Below are 17500 nucleotides of genomic sequence, written 5' to 3'. Positions count from 1 at the left end.
AGCAGAGGAGACTTCTTTCAGAAACATGAAATCTTCATTATGACCACCAGTGTCAATATTTTCTATCAAAACTTTTCCTTTAAACACTTACTTTCAAAGGGTTATTTTTCAACCCCCACATTCGATTTCATATTTGCAGTCACTGTAAACACACTGTAACCACACACTGTAAACACACACTGTAAACACTGTAAACACACACTGTAACACACTGTAAACACACGGGCTGAAGAGCTAATCCCACAGTTTCTCTATTGCAGATTAATCTGTACTTGAAAATGGAGAAGAAACCAAATAAGAAAGAAGAACTCACTCTGGTCAACAACGTCCTCAAATTGGCCACCAAATTACTGAAGGTACGCAGATGTGTGTGCGTCCGTCCCGCTGACGTGTGTGTGTGTGTGTCCCACTGACAGAGTGTGTGTGTCTGAGTTTGACGGCAGCCCGCGTACACAGTGTTTGTCCCGCATCATGGAAATTTAAAATCTTAAACAACTTTGTAACGTTGTAACTGCCATCGTTAATGCAGCAGAGAAACTGCGCTTTGGACATTAGTACTGAACATGTGCCTTTAAACAAGCCTTGTCCAGCAGCCGCATTTACAAACAACAACAGCGGCAAACCCATGACCCTGTCCGACAAACATCACTGGGCGGTGAGGATGGCCCTTTCGATTTTAACAACTATGTGTGCCAACATGAATGTCAGGAATGGAAAAAGTTTTAGATCCACGAGAGACACTTCAGGAAGTCATTGGATACCAATTTACTCCAAGAAAGAGCTTACTCCGCTCCGGGGACTCGGCGAAATGAGTCGCATCCATTCTTTTCGGGGTGTTCCGAGTGAGGCAGAGTGTTCCGAGTGTGAGGCTGAGTGTTCCGAGTGTGAGGCCGAGTGTTCCGAGTGTGAGGCCGAGTGTTCCGAGTGTGAGGCGGAGTGGCGGAGTGTTCCGAGTGAGAGGCGGAGTGTTCCGAATGAGAGGCGGAGTGTTCCGAATGAGAGGCGGAGAGGCCGAGTGTTCCGACGGAGAGGCGGAGTGTTCCGAGTGAGAGGCGGAGTTGCGGAGTGTTCCGAGTGAGAGGCGGAGTGTTCCGAGTGAGAGGCGGAGTTGCGGAGTGTTCCGAGTGAGAGGCGGAGTGTTCCGAGTGAGAGGCGGAGTGGCGGAGTGTTCCGAGTGAGAGGCGGAGTGGCGGAGTGTTCCGAGTGAGAGGCGGAGTGTTCCGAGTGAGAGGCGGAGTGGCGGAGTGTTCCGAGTGAGAGGCGGAGTGTTCCGAGTGAGAGGCGGAGAGGCGGAGTTTTCCGACGGAGAGGCGGAGTGTTCCGAATGAGAGGCGGAGAGGCCGAGTGTTCCGACGGAGAGGCGGAGTGTTCCGAGTGAGAGGCGGAGTTGCGGAGTGTTCCGAGAGAGGCGGAGTGTTCCGAGTGAGAGGCGGAGTTGCGGAGTGTTCCGAGAGAGGCGGAGTGTTCCGAATGAGAGGCGGAGTGTTCCGAATGAGAGGCGGAGAGGCCGAGTGTTCCGACGGAGAGGCGGAGTGTTCCGAGTGAGAGGCGGAGTTGCGGAGTGTTCCGAGTGAGAGGCGGAGTGTTCCGAGTGAGAGGCGGAGTGGCGGACTGTTCCGAGTGAGAGGCGGAGTTTTCCGACGGAGAGGCGGAGTGTTCCGAATGAGAGGCGGAGAGGCCGAGTGTTCCGACGGAGAGGCGGAGTGTTCCGAGTGAGAGGCGGAGTTGCGGAGTGTTCCGAGAGAGGCGGAGTGTTCCGAGTGAGAGGCGGAGAGGCAGAGTGTTCCAACGGAGAGTTCCGAGTGAGAGGCGGAGTTGCGGAGTGTTCCGAGAGAGGCGGAGTGTTCCGAGTGAGGCGGGCCAATGGGAGGGAGTTTGGATTACCACTCCTGAAATACGTGTCACACACCTTGAAAAAGTTCCCCTTGAGCGATAAACATCCAGCGGAGTTAACATCGGTCTCCATTACTTCCTGGATTGAGCGACAGCTGATCTTCGTGAGAGACGTCATCCAGCCGTCGCTAAGCAGAGGGGAACTGGGGAATGGGGGAACTGAGGAATGGTGGAACTGGGGAACAGCACAGGCTGCCAAGCACAGTAAGCGGAGAAAAATTATTGTACGTATGGCAACATCGCAGGTCCAAAGCTATTGAGATTATTCTCAATAATAGTACATTTCCTTCCCCTCCACCCACTATTAATGACACCAGTAACGTGTATAATTACATGGACAAATATCAGTCCAACAGAGACTGCTGCCAGAGACTGCTACTCAACATGGACATTACCCATCCACTGCTCATTTTACTCTTGACGAAGTAGACAAAGTTGTGACCCTCCTGCAAAATAACAAAGCCTGTGGATATGATGGAGTAAAATATGAGACCTTGAAAGCCACAAAACCCTGGTCCACCCATATACTCTCCCATTAATTAAACAGGTGTTAAATATACAGGTAAGTACCAGATTCATGGAAGGGGGCGCTTGTCCATAGAGTTCCAAAGAAAGACAATATCCCAAGTGATCATACGTGGAGAGACATATAAACAGTGGGAGGAGAGATAAGGTGTTTACGAAATGCCTGCTTGCCCGAATCCTTCCATGGCTTGTGGATGCAGGCATCCTCTCACCCAAACAGAAAGCCTATATAGATAGACAGGGTATGAACAAACATGTGTTCTGTCTGAAAACTCGAACTGACGATTTCAAAAACATGAATCATGTAAACTGTATATCGTATTCCTGGACTTCAGAGATGCCATTGGGACATTCTCTCGCAAAACTGTTGCTTAACGCATTAGAGGAGATCCATCTACCTCAGCATTTTGTGGACATCATAACGGATGTGTATAGGGGATCTTTTCTGCAAGTCATCTGTGGTAAACAACTTACAAAGCCCCTATACCTCTTAAGGTGGGGATTAAAACAGGCTGCCCATGGAGTGCTGTGAACTTCATCCTGGCTATCAACCAGTGGATGAACTGGATCTGTCAGTGCGCACCGTCACATACCAGATACCCAAACCCCGTGCAGGGTTACGCTGACGATGTGGAGGTGTCCTCTAAGGAGGAGAATGTCATCCAAAACATGCTGGCCAGAACGGATGAGTTCCTTCAGTGGTCTAAGCTGGAGGTGAAAGATACCAAATGTGCAGCATTTTACGAACGGCGAAGCGGTGGAAACCGGTGGTACAAATCTAAATTTGATAAACCCCCCTCCTTTATAATAATGGGACAGCCTATCAGGGTCTACTCTCGTCATGAAACGTACACCTATCTTGGACATAAATTCAACATTGCAGGTGAGTGGGGCAAACAGGTACAGGAGTTATCCTGTGCCTTTAAGAACAGGATCGATCTGATCAACTCCTCCTCCTTCCTGTAGTCCTGAAACTGGAGGCCGTTAGAGAAGTAGCTCTGGCAGACACAACACCTCTGTGCAAACATTCACATTCCACAAAATGTCCTACGGGACATGAATAATAAAACAGTTGAAGCCGTCAGGAAATGGCTGGGACTGAATTCACATTCCACCAGGGATATTAACTTCCACACACTCAAGGAAGGGGGTCTGGGGTCCCAAATGTGGAATGGACTTACTCCATTACAAGACTAACACACCTGATCCGCATGCTTAACAACGACGATGCTGCGGTGAGAGAGCTAGCCAGAGCTTCCCTCTTACTGGATCTTAGGAAGAGAAAAGTCCCCTTTGTCCACCGGTGATCAAGACAGCTTCCTAGGCTTCAGGAGGAAGAGCAACAGTAAACTGGACACAGAAGCCGCAGGTTTCGGAGTTCGCTCAGACTGGCCGGACCTAAACGACTTGTGTAATAGACTGGCAGTTAGATTACAGTGGACACAAAGCAACTCACAAACCGCACTAGAGGTATCTGACGCAGTGGTCACAGACCCATCTGTTACTGTGAAGGCCACAGTCTGTCACAACGAGACACAACACACACTACAGAGCACAACAACAAGAAGATCTTTAATGAACATCACACAGATGGACACAAAACAACACTGGACTGGACTAAAACTGCAGGGAAAATTGGCATGTCTTGACTTTGCTGACCATTCTACCTCTCATTCTCTGTACAGAAACGCTGCAATAGGGGCGTATATTCTTTACTTCACTGTCAGGGCCAGACTACAGCTGTTATCAACCAGCAGGGGTGCCGCTAAGGGGGGAAAAGTTAGGATGATTCTAAGGGCCCACACACTTTTGGGGCCCCCAGAGATCGATTTTATTAATGGAATGGGTGGGGTAGGGGGCCCAACCTCATATTCTTTCATAGGACCCAACATTTCTAGCCGCGCCCCTGTCAACCAGATACAATATAGCATTATGATACCCTGAAAACTACTATCCACATTGCATAATGTACTCTAACTCTGATCACCTGGAATCAGTTGCCCATACTGTAAATGGCTGTGTACAAAGGGTTATACACAACACACCATGACCGTATTGTAGATCTCATTGCAAGTGCTGTTCAAGTTCCAAAAAATATGCCTATGTATAAACACGAGTAATCCCAGCCTGGTTTAACAGCTCTGATGATGCGTAACATCCCTAACACCCCTGAGGTTGTGCTCATGGATACAGATAGAAAGGAGGTGCTAGTCCTTGGAATAGGTTGTGTTAATGATTTGTATATGGACATGGCCTTTCTCGAAAAAATGACTAAATACCAACCCCTCCTTATGAAGATTAGTGACCTAGGCTATGCATGTAAGTTTGTGGCATTGATATTTGGCAGCCTGGGACATGTCCACAAACTGGCTGTTAGTGGACTAAGACTGGCAGGGCTTCCAGAAGGAAAGTCTGAACAGCTGAAACTGTTGCTCTACATCAGCTGTGATCGGCAGCCTCGCTGTGTGGTGTGAGCGATGCTTTATTCCCTTGAATGTCAAAGCTGTGTTATCTCTGAGAATATCTGAACCCTTCTGTAAGAAATTTGATTGATGGATTCAATAAGTAATCAAATGTGTGTGTGTGTGTTCAAGAGCTGGACGCCCCGTTCCGGCTGTACGGGTTGACGGAGTGTGTGTGTGTAGGAGCTGGACGCCCCGTTCCGGCTGTACGGGCTGACGATGAATCCTCTGTGTGTGTGTGCTGCTGACGGAGTGTGTGTGTGTGTGTGTGTGTGCAGGAGCTGGACGCCCCGTTCCGGCTGTAGATGAATCCTCTATGTGTGTGTGCTGCTGACGGAGTGTTTGTGTGTGTGTGTGTGTAGGAGCTGGACGCCCCGTTCCGGCTGTACGGGCTGTAGATGAATCCTCTGTGTGTGTGTGCTGCTGACGGAGTGTGTGTGTGTGTGTAGGAGCTGGACGCCCCGTTCCGGCTGTAGATGAATCCTCTATGTGTGTGTGCTGCTGACGGAGTGTGTGTGTGTGTGTGTGTGCAGGAGCTGGACGCCCCTTTTCCGGCTGTAGATGAATCCTCTATGTGTGTGTGCTGCTGACGGAGTGTTTGTGTGTGTGTGTGTGTAGGAGCTGGACGCCCCGTTCCGGCTGTACGGGCTGTAGATGAATCCTCTGTGTGTGTGTGCTGCTGACGGAGTGTGTGTGTGTGTGTAGGAGCTGGACGCCCCGTTCCGGCTGTAGATGAATCCTCTATGTGTGTGTGCTGCTGACGGAGTGTGTGTGTGTGTGTGTGTGTGTGTGTGTGTGTGTGTGTGTGTGTGCAGGAGCTGGACGCCCCGTTCCGGCTGTAGATGAATCCTCTGTGTGTGTGTCCTGCTGACGGAGTGTGTGTGTGTGTGTGTGTGTGTGTGCAGGAGCTGGACGCCCCGTTCCGGCTGTACGGGCTGACGATGAATCCTCTGTGTGTGTGTGTCCTGCTGACGGAGAGTGAGTGTGTGTGTGTGTAGGAGCGGGACGCCCCATTCTGGCTGATGATGAATTCTCTGTGTGTGTGTGTCCTGCTGACGGAGTGTGTGTGTGTGTGTGTGTGTGTGTGTGTGTGTGTGTGTGTGTAGGAGCGGGACGCCCCATTCCGGCTGACGATGAATCCTCTGTGTGTGTGTGTCCGGCTGACGGAGTGTGTGTGTGTGTGTGTGCAGGAGCTGGACACCCCGTTCCGGCTGTACAGGCTGACGATGAATCCTCTGTGTGTGTGTGTCCTGCTGACAGAGAGTGAGTGTGTGTGTGTGTGTGTGTAGGAGCGGGACGCCCCATTCCGGCTGACGATGAATCCTCTGTGTGTGTGTGTCCTGCTGACGGAGTGTGTGTGTGTGTGTGTGTGTGCAGGAGCTGGACACCCCGTTCCGGCTGTACAGGCTGACGATGAATCCTCTGTGTGTGTGTGTCCTGCTGACGGAGTGTGTGTGTTTGTGTGCAGGAGCTGGACGCCCCGTTCCGGCTGTACGGGCTGACGATGAATCCTCTGCTGTACAACATCACACAGGTGGTGATCCTGTCGGCCGTGTCGGGGGTCATCAGTGACATGCTGGGCTTTAACCTGAAGGTCAGAGCGAGGTCAAGGTCACGCTTCTGTGTGTGTTCATGTGTCTGCGGCATTCACAGCGTGTGTGTGTGTTTCCTTCACAGCTGTGGAAGATCAAATCCTGACGCGACTCGAGTGATTCTGCACCAACACACACACCCCTCGACCTGACGTGACCTCTCGACCCCGTTAGGAGTGCTTGTGGAATTCAGCTATTTATTTACCCTTTCAGTGTTTCTTTTTTATTCTCAGTGTTTGTTTTAGCTGTTACAATTGTTTTAAGTATTATTTTAGCTCGGGATGTGACATTCTCATAGGAAAGATGTTGCAGTTGTTTTGCAGTCTGATATTTAAGACTGCTGTGAGTTACTGAAACCAAGAGTTTGAAAAGGAAAGACCCATCAGGTCAGGGGTCAGGGGTCAAGGGTGGTGATGAACAGATGAAACTGACACACACGTTTATATTTGATCTGTTTTTCAGCTTTGCTCTGTGTGTTTATATTCTCAGAAGTGTCAGTGAGCTGAAACGAACACGGATGCGTCTTCAGTAACACTTAAACGAGAGTGTGTGTGTGTGTGTCAGCAGTTAGTAAAGCCTCAAGATGTGCACTTTACAGCAGAAAATGTTACATGTCAGTCAAAAGCGTTGTGTTTTTGTGTGGGACAGACGGTGTAACGACCAAAGTGTTTAATTTTGTGTGTGTGCGTGTGAATGTATTCGAGACTCTGACTGACTGTTACTGTGTTGCTTTGTTGTTGTGAGTTTGTTCTTGCCTATTTTGATCCGTATAGATCCATATTTCTGTTCATGGAGGGAAAATGTTCTGTTACAAAGAAACACTATTTGAGGAAGTGGAAAAAACTCAGTCTTTTTGCTTTTCAGAGAGAATCTTGTGTTTGCGTTTATGATTGTCAAACGTTACGGTTTTTCAGTTTTCCAGCGGTTGGTACGGCCAGACGTCACGAGACTCTGGTCACTTACTGTACAAATAAACCTCATGAAAACTCTCCAGCTGTGATCCGTGCTAATACACACCAACATCAAAACCGTGAAGAATTTATAAAATAGTTAGACTATATGGGTTAGTTAACCTTTCACTAACCCAGTGTCCTGAAGCAGTCTAACACCAGCTCATAAACACTGCATATATAATGAAGCGTCATCTACTAAAGCTCCTCCGTGTGTGTGTGTACACATCAGATGTTCAGTAGTGTGTGACTGACCTGAGCCGAATCTCAGCCGGACTCGTGGCGGATGATCAACACGGCTCTACACATCACTCAACATGGACTGGTAAAAAAGACAAACATTTAAATCACCAGTAAAATATTTTACTTCAAATTAGAATTGCAATAAAAATAGTAATCTGCTCCGTGAAATCTCGGGCAGGGTCAAACAAAACATCCACGACCGTCAACGGTTTCAATAACTTTCATGCTGTTTACAAATTGATAAAAAAAAAAACATGCTTTAAAATCCATTAATGAAATGAACAATAATTAGTTTGATGTTTTCTAATCATTGCAGATCTAATGGTTTCTCCTAAAAAGTATTTTTAAGAATCATTGTTTACTTTTGCAAAAGAAATCGCTGTTAAATCTGTTCGTACTTTACTCCATAAGACACTATAAAAACGACAACAAAAGAGTATTTATGGAGCAAACCCCAAGACGAGTGTACAGCACATCCGGCTGATCATACATCTGCATTATTAGACCTAACCGTGTAAATGCAGCTCGCACTGCAGCGTTACGTTATTAAACCGTGTAAATGCTGCCTTACATTATTAATAAGCTCATATTGAGGAAACTTCTCTTGTGCTCTTTATTGCTTCTCATTTCTGTTTTTCATTTTTATTACTGACTGTTTTCAAGTATTTTCTCAAGTAACCTTTTATTGAAAAATACTAAGCTTATTGCCATTGAATAAAATTATTTATAATGATTAAATTCTATAAATATTGAACTTTTTATATAGTTAAAGGGATTAATTATAGTTTGTTGATTAATCCATTAGATTTGGCAATAGGAATTAGTGAACTTTAGAGTTACTTTGTAGAAAGAATCCAATTTTGTAAAGAAAATAAAACATCACACAGGGTATAACACACTTCCCAAAACAATTTAACTTTTTTTAGGTTTTTTTTCTTTGTTGAGCTGATTGATCTCAGGCCTCATTGATCTCAGTTATTTGAGGTCAATAAACATCAGGGAACCGTTTTCACTTCAAATCCTCTCCGGATCAAAATGCCCTGAACAGTGAGACCGTTCTCAGCACACCCTGCAGAACTACTGGGATACAGTGTGTTAGTCTGCTATTCTGAACACACTCAGGCGCGGTGTCTCAGGGGATCAGGCGGGGTGTCAGAGGTCAGGTGAGGTGTCTCAGGGGTCAGGCAGGGTGTCAGAGGTCAGGGGTCAGGTGTGGTGTCTCAGAGGTCAGGGGTTAGCCAGGGTAGGTCAGAGGTCAGGCAGGGTGTCTCAGGGGTCAGGCGTGGTTTCTCAGAGGTCAGGGGTTAGGCAGGGGGTCTCAGAGGTCAGGCATGGTGTCTCAGAGGTCAAGGGTTAGCCAGGGTAGGTCAGGGGTCAGGCCGGGTGTCTCAGGGGTCAGGTGTGGTGTCTCAGAGGTCAGGTGTGGTGTCTCAGAGGACAGGGGTTAGGCAGGGTGTCTCAGAGGTCAGGCATGGTGTCTCAGGGGTCAGGCGGGATGTCTCAGAGGTCAGGGGTTAGACAGGGTGTCTCAGAGGTCAGGCATGGTGTCTCAGAGGTCAGGCGGGGTGTCTCAGAGGTCAGGGGTTAGGCAGGGTGTCTCAGAGGTCAGGCGGGGTGTCTCAGAGGTCAGGGGTCAGGCAGGGTGTTTCAGAGGTCAGACGGGGTGTCTCAGAGGTCAGGGGTTAGGCAGGGTGTCTCAGAGGTCAGGGATCAGACATGGTGTCTCAGAGGTCAGGCGGGGTGTCTCAGATGTCAGGGGTTAGGCAGGGTGTCTCAGAGGTCAGGGGTCAGGCAGGGTGTCTCAGAGGTCAGACGGGGTGTCTCAGAGGTCAGGGGTTAGGCAGGGTGTCTCAGAGGTCAGGCAGGGTGTCTCAGAGGACAGGGGTTAGGCAGGGTGTCTCAGAGGTCAGGCATGGTGTCTCAGGGGTCAGGCGGGATGTCTCAGAGGTCAGGGGTTAGACAGGGTGTCTCAGAGGTCAGGCATGGTGTCTCAGAGGTCAGGCGGGGTGTCTCAGAGGTCAGGGGTTAGGCAGGGTGTCTCAGAGGTCAGGCGTGGTGTCTCAGAGGTCAGGCGGGGTGTCTCAGAGGTCAGGGGTCAGGCAGGGTTTCTCAGAGGTCAGACGGGGTGTCTCAGAGGTCAGGGGTTAGGCAGGGTGTCTCAGAGGTCAGGCAGGGTGTCTCAGAGGTCAGGCAGGGTGTCTCAGATGTCAGGAGTCAGGCGTGGTGTCTCAGAGGTCAGGGTGTCTCAGAGGTCAGGGGTTAGGCAGGGTGTCTCAGGGGTCAGGGGTTAGGCAGGGTGTCTCAGAGGTCATGCGGGGTGTCTCAGAGGTCAGGGGTTAGGCAGGGTGTCTCAGAGGTCAGGCGGGGTGTCTCAGAGGTCAGGCGGGGTGTCTCAGAGGTCAGGCGGGGTGTCTCAGAGGTTAGGCAGGGTGTCTCAGAGGTCAGGCGGGGTGTCTCAGGGGTCAGGCGTGGTGTCTCAGAGGTCTGGGGTAAGACAGGGTGTATCAAAGGTCAGACACGGTGTATCAGGGGTCAAGGGTCACGCCAGGCTCTCGCTCTCCCGGCTGGCCTCAGATGAGCTGGAACGCTGTCGGCTGAAGTCGATGAATATTCCCTCGGTGTCGGTGTCAGAGTCCACAGACTCCAGGAGCTGGTCCACCACGGTCTCAGGACTGGAGGAAGAGGCCCGGTCCGGTTCGCCACCGGAGCAGATCTGGGGGATGATGGGAGAATCCTCACAGACGTTCATGATCGGGCTGGGCGGCGCCTCGGTGAACACGGGCTCCTCCTCGAACGAGGTCATCTGACACACGGAGTGGCGCCGCACCCCGCCGGGCTCGGGCTCGTGCTCGCACACCGGCGTCAGCATCGGGGTGTTGTAGCTCTTGGACCGAACCACGAGGTTCTTCAGTGGCGAGTCTGAGCGCGGCCAGCGCCTCAAGAGACGCTTCTCTGAGGACAACACACAACAACACACAACTGATCATACACACTCTTACCGCTCACCTAAAGACAAGTTCTCATCATTAGCTCTTCCTCGTGTCTCAAACCCGTGAGACGTTCGTCTTCAGAACAAATGATGATTTAATGAATGAGAGATTTCTGTCCGTCCACTGAGAGTGTGTTCAGCCTAAACTCTGACGCTTCATAAAGAGATGCTGAAATAAACCCTTTAATCAAAGGCTTCTGTAGAGACTCCTTCACTTTATAGGATCCACTGATTTACTTCAGGCTTTTATTCACTGATAAACACTGATTAACATACGAAGAACACATCAGATATGGTAAATGAAGCACAAACATGTGAGTAAAAGCCGAAATCTTAAATCTGTTCATTATTAAAAATATCTTTGTGTTCTGTAAGCCTGTTTATTGGTCCAATGAGGGTTTCCAATAATACAGGTGAAGGTCTCTGCGTGTTACTGTCTTTTCTCGTGGCAAAGTATTTTTGGTTAAATGCAATACATTTTCTCTTATGTATTTACTCGTTACTTCATCTGGCTCCATAAATGAAAGGTTTTAATAATATCTGTGCCTCACTAAAAGTGAGCGAATGTTTGACTATTCCGTTTCACTCTTCAATGAAAACAATGTCAGAGTCAGTTAAAATAATCAAATGTAACAATTTATTCTGTCAGGTAAATGTATCATGCCAATTTCATAATCAATTCAAAGATAATCGATACAAAACATCAAATGCTCTGGAATAGAGAGAAGATGCAAACCCGACTTTAAGAAATACATGAGGCTGAGAGGTCTTCCTCTCAGCCTCACGGACCGATCTGACGTTTGTGGAATGGAAAGGATTCATGGATGTTAAATGTTCTTAAGGGAATCATCAATGCTAATCAAGAACAGTGTGTGTGTGTGTGTGTGTGTGTGTGTGTGTGTGTGTGTGTGTGTGTGTGTGTGTGTGTGTGTGTGTGTGTGTGTGTGTGTGTGTATGTGTGTGTGTGTGTGTGTGTGTGTGTGTGTGTGTGTAATGAGGAGAATCCGCTTACCCAACACACACGAAGACTGCATGATGGATCCGTCGCTGGAGAAAAGCCCGTGAGTTCCCAGATACGGTGAAACCACCATCTGGACCAGAGACTCCAGCTTCAGGTAATCACTACACACACCTTTAGCCTCGTGAACACCCTGACACACACACACACACACACACACACCTTTAGCCTCGTGAACACCCTGACACACACACACACACACACACACACCTTTAGCCTCGTGAACACCCTGACACACACACACACACACACACCTTTAGCCTCGTGAACACCCTGACACACACACACACACACACACACACCTTTAGCCTCGTGAACACCCTGACACACACACACACACACACACACACACCTTTAGCCTCGTGAACACCCTGACACACACACACACACACACCTTTAGCCTCGTGAACACCCTGACACACACACACACACACACACCTTTAGCCTCGTGAACACCCTGACACACACACACACACACACACACACACACCTTTAGCCTCGTGAACACCCTGACACACACACACACACACACACACACACCTTTAGCCTCGTGAACACCCTGACACACACACACACACACACCTTTAGCCTCGTGAACACCCTGACACACACACACACACACACCTTTAGCCTCGTGAACACCCTGACACACACACACACACACCTTTAGCCTCGTGAACACCCTGACACACACACACACACACACACCTTTAGCCTCGTGAACACCCTGACACACACACACACACACCTTTAGCCTCGTGAACACCCTGACACACACACACACACACACACACACACACACACCTTTAGCCTCGTGAACACCCTGACACACACACACACACCTTTAGCCTCGTGAACACCCTGACACACACACACACACCTTTAGCCTCGTGAACACCCTGACACACACACACACACACACACACACCTTTAGCCTCGTGAACACCCTGACACACACACACACACACACACACACACCTTTAGCCTCGTGAACACCCTGACACACACACACACACACCTTTAGCCTCGTGAACACCCTGACACACACACACACCTTTAGCCTCGTGAACACCCTGACACACACACACACACACACCTTTAGCCTCGTGAACACCCTGACACACACACACACACACACCTTTAGCCTCGTGAACACCCTGACACACACACACACACACACACCTTTAGCCTCGTGAACACCCTGACACACACACACACACACACACACACCTTTAGCCTCGTGAACACCCTGACACACACACACACACACACACACCTTTAGCCTCGTGAACACCCTGACACACACACACACACACACACCTTTAGCCTCGTGAACACCCTGACACACACACACACACCTTTAGCCTCGTGAACACCCTGACACACACACACCTTTAGCCTCGTGAACACCCTGACACACACACACCTTTAGCCTCGTGAACACCCTGACACACACACACCTTTAGCCTCGTGAACACCCTGACACACACACACACACACACACACCTTTAGCCTCGTGAACACCCTGACACACACACACACACACACACACCTTTAGCCTCGTGAACACCCTGACACACACACACACACACACACCTTTAGCCTCGTGAACACCCTGACACACACACACACACCTTTAGCCTCGTGAACACCCTGACACACACACACCTTTAGCCTCGTGAACACCCTGACACACACACACCTTTAGCCTCGTGAACACCCTGACACACACACACACACACACCTTTAGCCTCGTGAACACCCTGACAACACACACACACACACCTTTAGCCTCGTGAACACCCTGACACACACACACACACACCTTTACACGTGAACACCCTGAACACACACACCCACCTTTAGCCTCGTGAACACCCTAACACACACACACACACACACACCTTTAGCCTCGTGAACACCAACACACACACACACACACACACACCTTTAGCCTCGTAAACACCCTAACACACACACACACACACACACCTTTAGCCTCGTGAACACCATGACACACACACACACACACACCTTTAGCCTCGTGAACAACCTGACACACACACACACCTTTAGCCTCGTGAACACCCTCACACACACACACACCTTTAGCCTCATGAACACCCTGACACACACACACACACACACCTTTAGCCTCGTGAACACCCTGACACACACACACACACACACACCTTTAGCCTCGTGAACACCCTGACACACACACACACACAACTTTAGCCTCGTGAACACCCTGACACACACACACACACACACACCTTTAGCCTCGTGAACACCCTGACACACACACACACACACACACACACACACACACACACACACACACCTTTAGCCTCGTGAACACCCTGACACACACACACACCTTTAGCCTCGTGAACACCCTGACACACACACACACACACACACACCTTTAGCCTCGTAAACACCCTAACACACACACACACACACACACCTTTAGCCTCGTGACCACCATGACACACACACACACACACACCTTTAGCCTCGTGAACAACCTGACACACACACACACACACCTTTAGCCTCGTGAACACCCTCACACACACACACACCTTTAGCCTCGTGAACACCCTGACACACACACACACCTTTAGCCTCGTGAACACCCTGACACACACACACACACACACCTTTAGCCTCGTGAACACCCTGACACACACACACCTTTAGCCTCGTGAACACCCTGACACACACACACACACACACACACACACACCTTTAGCCTCGTGAACACCCTGACACACACACACACACACACCTTTAGCCTCGTGAACACCCTGACACACACACACACACACACACACACACCTTTAGCCTCGTGAACACCCTGACACACACACACACACACACCTTTAGCCTCGTGAACACCCTGACACACACACACACACACACCTTTAGCCTCGTGAACACCCTGACACACACACACACACCTTTAGCCTCGTGAACACCCTGACACACACACACACACCTTTAGCCTCGTGAACACCCTGACACACACACACACACACACACGTTTAGCCTCGTGAACACCCTGACACACACACACACACACACCTTTAGCCTCGTGAACACCCTGACACACACACACACAAACACCTTTAGCCTCGTGAACACCCTGACACACACACACACACACACACCTTTAGCCTCGTGAACACCCTGACACACACACACACACACACACCTTTAGCCTCGTGAACACCCTGACACACACACACACACACACCTTTAGCCTCGTGAACACCCTGACACACACACACACACACACACCTTTAGCCTCGTGAACACCCTGACACACACACACACACACACCTTTAGCCTCGTGAACACCCTGACACACACACACACACACACACACACACACACCTTTAGCCTCGTGAACACCCTGACACACACACACACACACACACACACCTTTAGCCTCGTGAACACCCTGACACACACACACACACACACACACACACCTTTAGCCTCGTGAACACCCTGACACACACACACACACACACACACACCTTTAGCCTCGTGAACACCCTGACACACACACACACACACACCTTTAGCCTCGTGAACACCCTGACACACACACACACCTTTAGCCTCGTGAACACCCTGACACACACACACACACACACACACACACACACACCTTTAGCCTCGTGAACACCCTGACACACACACACACACACACACACACACCTTTAGCCTCGTGAACACCCTGACACACACACACACCTTTAGCCTCGTGAACACCCTGACACACACACACACACACACACACACACACACACCTTTAGCCTCGTGAACACCCTGACACACACACACACACACACACACACACCTTTAGCCTCGTGAACACCCTGACACACACACACACACACAAACACACCTTTAGCCTCGTGAACACCCTGACACACACACACACACACACACACCTTTAGCCTCGTGAACACCCTGACACACACACACACACACCTTTAGCCTCGTGAACACCCTGACACACACACACCTTTAGCCTCGTGAACACCCTGACACACACACACACACACACACACCTTTAGCCTCGTGAACACCCTGACACACACACACACACACACACCTTTAGCCTCGTGAACACCCTGACACACACACACACACCTTTAGCCTCGTGAACACCCTGACACACACACACACCTTTAGCCTCGTGAACACCCTGACACACACACACCTTTAGCCTCGTGAACACCCTGACACACACACACCTTTAGCCTCGTGAACACCCTGACACACACACACCTTTAGCCTCGTGAACACCCTGACACACACACACCTTTAGCCTCGTGAACACCCTGACACACACACACACACACACCTTTAGCCTCGTGAACACCCTGACACACACACACACACACCTTTAGCCTCGTGAACACCCTGACACACACACACACCTTTAGCCTCGTGAACACCCTGACACACACACACACACACACACCTTTAGCCTCGTAAACACCCTAACACACACACACACACACACACACACACACACCTTTAGCCTCGTGAACACCATGACACACACACACACACACACCTTTAGCCTCGTGAACAACCTGACACACACACACACCTTTAGCCTCGTGAACACCCTCACACACACACACACCTTTAGCCTCGTGAACACCCTGACACACACACACACACACACCTTTAGCCTCGTGAACACCCTGACACACACACACACACACCTTTAGCCTCGTGAACACCCTGACACACACACACACACAACTTTAGCCTCGTGAACACCCTGACACACACACACACACACACACCTTTAGCCTCGTGAACACCCTGACACACACACACACACACACACACACACACACACACACACCCTGACACACACACACACACACACACACACACACACACACCTTTAGCCTCGTGAACACCCTGACACACACACACACCTTTAGCCTCGTGAACACCCTGACACACACACACACACACACACACACACACACCTTTAGCCTCGTAAACACCCTAACACACACACACACACACACCTTTAGCCTCGTGAACACCATGACACACACACACACACACACCTTTAGCCTCGTGAACAACCTGACACACACACACACACACACCTTTAGCCTCGTGAACACCCTGACACACACACACACACCTTTAGCCTCGTGAACACCCTGACACCCTCACACACACACACACCTTTAGCCTCGTGAACACCCTGACACACACACACACCTTTAGCCTCGTGAACACCCTGACACACACACACACACACACCTTTAGCCTCGTGAACACCCTGACACACACACACCTTTAGCCTCGTGAACACCCTGACACACACACACACACACCTTTAGCCTCGTGAACACCCTGACACACACACACACACACACCTTTAGCCTCGTGAACACCCTGACACACACACACACACACACCTTTAGCCTCGTGAACACCCTGACACACACACACACACACACACACACCTTTAGCCTCGTGAACACCCTGACACACACACACACACACACCTTTAGCCTCGTGAACACCCTGACACACACACACACACACACACACCTTTAGCCTCGTGAACACCCTGACACACACACACACACACACACACACACACACACCTTTAGCCTCGTGAACACCCTGACACACACACACACACACCTTTAGCCTCGTGAACACCCTGACACACACACACACCTTTAGCCTCGTGAACACCCTGACACACACACACACACACAAACACACCTTTAGCCTCGTGAACACCCTGACACACACACACACAC

General features: G+C 49.9%; 2 protein-coding genes across 20 annotated transcripts in view; one reads left to right on the top strand and one right to left on the bottom strand.

The window, feature by feature from the left end:
• Positions 1–17500, top strand: part of LOC143751423 (protein PHTF2) — a 120061-nt gene that overhangs the window by 56831 nt on the left and 45730 nt on the right. For 17 of the 19 annotated variants that reach the window (XM_077244015.1, XM_077244024.1, XM_077244020.1 and 14 more), the window contains 3 exons: positions 261–356; positions 6349–6474; positions 6558–7461. The exons of 1 other annotated variant lie outside the window; for it this stretch is intronic. In XM_077244015.1, coding sequence (XP_077100130.1) covers positions 261–356; positions 6349–6474; positions 6558–6578 — 243 coding nt within the window. In that variant the 3' untranslated portion in view covers positions 6579–7461. Of the gene's footprint in view, positions 1–260; positions 357–5063; positions 5147–5242; positions 5335–6348; positions 6475–6557; positions 7462–17500 lie in introns of those variants that run through there. One more of the 19 variants, XM_077244017.1, reaches the window with a different exon arrangement.
• prr5b (proline rich 5b (renal)) overlaps positions 7764–17500 on the bottom strand; it is a 68214-nt gene continuing 58477 nt past the window's right edge. Inside the window, exons 8-9 of the mRNA XM_077244027.1 lie at positions 11667–11805; positions 7764–10617 (exon numbers count right to left, since the gene is read on the bottom strand). Coding sequence (XP_077100142.1) covers positions 10205–10617; positions 11667–11805 — 552 coding nt within the window. The 3' untranslated portion in view covers positions 7764–10204. The remainder of the gene's footprint in view (positions 10618–11666; positions 11806–17500) is intronic.

Source organism: Siphateles boraxobius, unplaced genomic scaffold (genome assembly GCF_051911475.1).
Source record: "Siphateles boraxobius isolate OS27281-9 unplaced genomic scaffold, OSU_SipBor_1 257, whole genome shotgun sequence".
Lineage (NCBI taxonomy): Eukaryota > Metazoa > Chordata > Actinopteri > Cypriniformes > Leuciscidae > Siphateles > Siphateles boraxobius.
The sequence above is the reverse complement of the archived record's forward strand: the minus strand, read 5'-3'. Positions and strand labels throughout refer to the sequence as shown.